Source organism: Equus przewalskii, chromosome 3, assembly GCF_037783145.1.
Source record: "Equus przewalskii isolate Varuska chromosome 3, EquPr2, whole genome shotgun sequence".
In the NCBI taxonomy this organism is placed as follows: Eukaryota; Metazoa; Chordata; class Mammalia; order Perissodactyla; family Equidae; genus Equus; species Equus przewalskii.
In genome coordinates, this window is record NC_091833.1 from 77,468,326 (window position 1) to 77,474,537 (window position 6,212).

General features: G+C 41.4%; 1 protein-coding gene across 1 annotated transcript; it reads left to right on the plus strand.

Moving 5' to 3' along the window:
- Positions 1–995: 995 nt before the first annotated feature.
- LOC103554973 (folate receptor alpha-like) lies at positions 996–2,042 on the plus strand. Its single transcript, XM_008526295.2, has 2 exons — positions 996–1,495; positions 1,645–2,042. The coding sequence occupies exons 1-2, from the start codon at positions 1,021–1,023 to the stop codon at positions 1,923–1,925; spliced, it is 756 nt and encodes a 251-aa protein (XP_008524517.1). The 5' UTR covers positions 996–1,020; the 3' UTR covers positions 1,926–2,042.
- Positions 2,043–6,212: the final 4,170 nt, after the last annotated feature.

Below are 6,212 nucleotides of genomic sequence, written 5' to 3' on the forward strand. Positions count from 1 at the left end.
GAATGATCCATGAAAACACTACATGTCAAAAAAGCTAAGGCACTAGAGTAAGATTTATAGCTTTAAATATGTTTAATAGGGAACAAGAAAGATTGAAAGCGAATAAATTAAGCATTAAATTGTAGAAGTTGGAAAAAGAGTAAATCCGAAGAACAAAGGATAGAAATAATAAGAGATGAAAGTCAATGTAATAGAGAACAATAAAAAACAGAGAACAATCAAACCACAAGTTGGCTCTTGGAAAACAATGGTGGGCCTCTGACCAGATGAATCATGAAAAAAAAGAAAAGAAGCAAATAAAAAAGTACAGAATAGCAAGGAGGAAATTATTTCTGATGCGAGAAATATTTACAAAAATAAAATAATATTTTGAACTATATGCTAATAAATTTGAAATTTAAAAAAGAAGCATATTTATTTGAAAACAGATGAAATGAACAGTTTTTTGAGAAATATAAAATGCTAAAATTAGCACAAGAAGAAATGCAAATTTGTATTAATTAATAAAAACTAATGGAACTGTAAAGAAAATCAAAGATCTCCTTTTCCCAAAGCCCCAGGCCAATTTTTGCAGGTGAATTCTATGAAGTTTCAAATTCAAAAGAAGCTCATACCATTTTATGAGGCTTGAGTAATCTTGATTCCAAAACAAGACAGAGAGAACAAGAAAGGAAATTTACAGGCATAGTTCACGTCTAAACATAAATGTGAAAATCCTAAATAAAATATTATTGAGCCCAATCTAACAGTATATCAATAATAACTATTATTATTATTATGACAATGATAATATACCATCAAGAAAGTTTTACCTCCACGAAAGCAAGAATGATTCATCAGAAAATCAATCAATTTAACTCACCACACATATGGCCTAAAGGAGAAAACTGTGTGAATATTGTAATAGAACCAGAAAAGGCACTGATAAAATGCAATAAGTATTTATGATCAAAAATAAAAACTCTTGCCACTTCCACATTCCTTGGCGCCACTGACCACAGCTCTTCCTCAGGGACTGCCATGGCCCTGCCCATGACAACACAGCTGCTGCTCCTTCTGGTGTGGGTGGCTGCCGTGCAGGCAGCCCTGCCCAGGACTGACCTCAATGTCTGCATGGACGCCAAGCATCACAAACAAAAGCCAGGCCCGGAGGACACGCTGCATGAGCAGTGCAATCCCTGGAAAGAGAATTCCTGCTGCTCCCTCACCACCAGCCAGGAAGCCCATAAGGACATCTCCCACCTGTACAGATTCAACTGGGACCACTGTGGCAGAATGGAGGCCATCCGCAAACGCCACTTCATCCAGGACACCTGTCTCTGTGAGTGCTCCCCCAACCTGGGGCCCTGGATCCAGCAGGTGGACCAGAGCTGGAGCAAAGAGCGGATCCTGGATGTGCCCCTGTGCAAAGAGGACTGTCCGTGCCGGTGGGAAGACTGTCACCCCTCCTACACCTGCAAGACCAACTGGCACAAGGGCTGGAACTGCACCTCAGGTGGGGGCCGGGGCGGGAGGGGTGGGAGGGATTTGGAGGTAAAGAGGTGGGGGTGTGGAACTGGTGTATGGAGATTCGAGGTTATGGGGCTGGCAGAACCAGAGATAGTTCCAGGCCCAGTAGCTAAAGATCTTCTGTCCTCCCTACAGGGTTTAACCAGTGCCCAGTGGAAGCTGCCTGCCGCCCCTTCGATTTCTACTTCCCCACCCCTGAAGCTCTGTGTAATGAAATCTGGAGTCACTCCTACAAGGTCAGCAACTACAGCCGAGGGAGCGGCCGCTGCATCCAGATGTGGTTCGACCTGGCCCAGGGCAACCCCAATGAGGAGGTGGCGAGGTTCTATGCCGAGGCCATGAATAGGGCTGGGCTCGGTGGGGCCTGCTCTCTCCTGCTCTGCCTGGCCCTAACGCTGCTCTGGCTGCTCAGCTGAGCTCCCTTTACCTTCTGATACCTGGACATCCCTGCCTTGTCTAGCCCCACAGCTCCCAGCTATTCGGTTTCTGCTCCATGGTGGGGCCTCTGACCGACAGTTTGAATAAACCAGACACTCCAGAAAAAAGAATAATAATAATAAAAAAATAAAAACTAAAAACTCTTATAAAATCAGATCTAGAAGGAAATATCCTTGTTTTATAAAGATCATATGCCAAATATCTACATCAAACGTTGTGTTTGCTGGAGAAATTCTAGGAGAATTCCATCTGAGATTGGGAACAGACAGGATGCTCACTATTACTGCCACTGTTTAACTCAATATTGGAGGTCCTGGACAACCGCAGTGTGAGAAAAGAAATGAACTACAAGGCAAAAGGATTTGAAGAGATAAGAAATAGTTGTTATTTGCATGGGCAAGACCATCTGTATAGAAAACCAATAGAGTAGTCAACCAACTGTTAGAAGAAACAAGACATCAGCAAGATTGCCAGATACAACTTAAAAAATCAGTAGTGTTTATACCAGTAACAACTATTTCTAAATACATTTTTAAAAAATAGGGTACTCTTCACAACAAAAACAAAAACTATAAAGTACTTAGGAACTCACTTATTAAAGAACATTTAGTGATCTCTCTGGTATATGGGTATGTAATATTCATTTTATGAATATTCATCAAGCTGTAAAAATAAAATTTGGTGCACTTTTCTGTATGGAGGTTATGTATAAATAAACTCTTTTTTTTAAGAATAGCTAGGAACATTCTAAAGAGAAAATAATAAGATAATGCAGCGTAACTAGACTTACCAGAAATTTAGAAGTATTATAAAGCAACAGTCATTGGAACAATTTGATTAAGAAATGACTACTTAAGATCTCAGTGGAGAAAATATAAAACTCTATTAAGACTATGAATAAGATGAACAAATGAAGAGTTCTTCCAGTGCTCTTAGATGGCATGACAATGTAATAAAGATGTGAGTTTTTTGCAAAGAAATCCATAAATTCAATCAAAGTTCAATGAAATTCCAACTAGATTTCAGAAACTCCAGCTTTTTAGAAACTCAACAATTTTATGTAAATTTGGTAAGGAAGTTTAATGATCCATGAGTAACCAAGTCAACTTTGAAAAAGAAGAACAAAGGGTGGAGAATGGCGACTTGCTCCACCCTAAAGTCAGAGTAATAAAAACAGGGCAGTTCTGACGAAGAAACAGACAGACCAATGAAACACAACTGGGGGCTTAGAGAGAAAACCGTATTCTCGCCTAACACCACACACAAGGATGGACTCTAGCTGGATTATCACCTAAATATACAAATGGTAAGGACACAAAGTTAATAGAAAAGAGACTATTTTTGTAACTCACAGATGGGGACAAACTTAAACAAAACTCCCAAAGTACAAACCATGAGGCTAAAATTGATGAATTTGATTACATCACAAATAAGCTTTTCTGTTCTAGGAAAATAGTCATGGATAAAAGTAACAGGTAGAACAGATAAGGAGTCTGGGAATTCCAATAGAAATATAGTCAAAGGAAGAGCATACTCGATTCCTAGGAAGGGGGAGCATAAGATGATATCCAGCCTGTGACGAGATGTGCAGACTCACCGAGGTTTGCAAGAAATGCAAATTAAAGCAAAAACTAGCACTCGACACACATGAGATTAGCACAAATTACAAAGCTGGCGCTCATGCTGAGTGCTGTGGAGAGGCGGGGATGTAAAGATCCTCATGCCCTGCTGGTGGGAATGTGGACTGGTGCAGCTATGCTGGATAGCCACCGGCCCTATTTGGTCAAATTAAGACTAAGCATAGCCTGTGACCTAGAGAAAGTCTGACATAGGTCCTTAAGGGGACATATATAAAGATGCTCATTGTTTTTCACAGAGGTGGAAGCAGTCTGGGGTCCCTCACTGGGAGAACGGAGAAGTCCTTACAGTGGATGCACACTGGGCAGTATTATAAAGAGGTTAGCCAAGACTTGATAACTGTGTAGCCCACATGAAGAGACCTTGAAACCAGAATCCTAAGTGAAAAAGTGAGAAACAGAATGAGGTGTGTGGTGTGATCTGTGTACCTTGAGTACCAAGGTGCGATCTGTGTACCTTGAAAATACCTGCATACGAGACACCAATATTCGTTTTACAAGAAATACATAAATACATGCATACATACCAGAAAGGAGCCTTGCATGGGCCAATGGTGATGCGCATCGTGAACCGAGGATTTTGATTTAAGATCTAACGTTGAATTTACAAAAGAATGAAGGGAGGGAGGAAGGCAGGAAGGAATCGCAGAGGAGGGTGACTCTGATGTAGGTCCTCCTGCTGGGCTAGCTGGTGTCTGGTGAGGCTGTCATAAGGGTGGTCTTCAAGGAGGGTGGTCCAAGGCCCCATGATACAAGGCTGACCTCTAGGAAGTTGCTTGTTGAAGAAATCCTTGAAAGAGGGGCGTTCGAGGCAGATCTATCCATGGCTTCTAGCCATCCACAGCCAGAAGGAGAGTATAGAATCTGGGTGGCCAGAGGTAGATGGGCAAAGCTTGGGAATCCTGTTTACCTAGCCAGGTGCCAGAGGCAGAGTGGTTTCTCCACAGTTGAGAATAGAGACGTGTATAAAGTTGATCCATGGGATCTGGTAAGGGTGTCGAGGGGTACAGGAAAGACTCCTTTGGACCAGGCCTGCAGATGCCACACAGTGGTGAGGGCACTCCTTACGCATGGCTGCTGCAGCCCACATAGGTTTAAAGGGGCCCAAACTGGCCAGATATATTTAGGCTGAAAAGTACATTGCAGAAACAACAATTCCAAGTGAATTTAAAATGTAAAGTAAGGCACACAGGTGCATAGTTTGGAGAACTAAGACACAGTAAAATTAGTAAGGTTGTGCATGTACCGAAACGCCTCCCTAAAGGACCTGAAAATCTTGTAAAGTAAGGCTCCAGGTAATGCACTGACACAATTCTTTGAGATATAAATACTTACAGCCAATCTCTGTATGTTTTGATTTTTCTGTAAACAAAACCACGCCTGGATATTAGTTTCAAGAGTCCTTCTAAGTATCTGTACCTATCACTTTCGTTCCAGAAACAGAGGCTTTTAAAATTTCTCTTCACTCAAATCCCTATATTCTAGGCTAGGCAGCCTTGCAATGATTTATCTTAATTATTCATGTTGTTGGTCTTTAAGGACCAATGAGTACTCAGCTTATCAGCATGGAAACCGGCACAAGCTCTGTCGGCTTCTATCAATCTTTTCTATCTAAAATCTTCCTACCGATTTGACTGTCAAAGACTGGAGACCCAAACAGGAGCTTGGATGAGCTCCAAATATAACCCAATGATCCCAAGAGTCTCCAAGTGTCACTAAAAAGCAGCCAGTTGACCACCTACCCTTCAGGATACATGAGAAAGGGGAGTAACCATGGATCCCGTAAACACTTTTCCTCCTTCCATGGAGGGCTGAGAAGTCTCTTGTCCACGCCTAGACCTTCCTAGTCTACCTTTTCAGGATAGATCTGGATATTCGTTATGTGACCCTCTGGGGTTCTGTCTTTAGAGTGATTCTTTTTACGGCATACTGTACATAGAGAACTGGCCAGCGCCTTGGACAGAGGGTGGTCAACTCTCAGAGTGCAGATGGGCATGTGTTTTTTAAGCAAATCAATAGTAATGGACATTCACATACTCAACTTTTATAAGAAAGGAACACATTGTTCATCTCAAGCTGGCTTTTAAGGAACTAGCGCTAAATTTTACCTAAGATGCTAAAAACTACCCATGTGCAACTACAAGAGTAATACACCATCATCCTTAATATGACCCTTCCCTTTGGCAATGGACCTCCAGCCTCTTCACAACCTCAGCCTTTCCTGCTTGATGACACCATGGGTTCATTGATGGATGGAGCTATGTCAACCTTGCTCATACAGGGTCCTGCCCATGGGAGGGGCTCAACAAATATTTGTTGAATAAATGAGTGAATAATGCCGGCTGACTATTTCTCTCTTAAATGAGTTGTTGATACAGCAGTTCTCAGCACTTCTGGGTTTCTCGGACCAGTACCATTTCCAAAAATATGTTTCAGCACTTAATGGTGCCAACTTAAGAGTTAGGACCAGCAAGAAACCACAACACAATAATACATAAATAGCTCTGTGATGACCATTTCATAATAGGAAGCCTTTTATTTTCTTTAATTATAGAAAAGTAGGAAAGATCTAATCTAAGAATAATGGTAAATTCTTAAATTCAACATATTTAGCTTCTTGAAAAACAT

Bases quoted from the DNA above. Each gene is read 5' to 3' on its own strand.
- LOC103554973 (XM_008526295.2), top strand. From the start codon at position 1,021: ATGGCCCTGCCCATGACAACACAGCTGCTGCTCCTTCTGGTGTGGGTG. The intron at 1,496-1,644 runs GTGGGGGCCGGG...TCCTCCCTACAG, and splicing joins GGGCTGGAACTGCACCTCAG to GGTTTAACCAGTGCCCAGTG.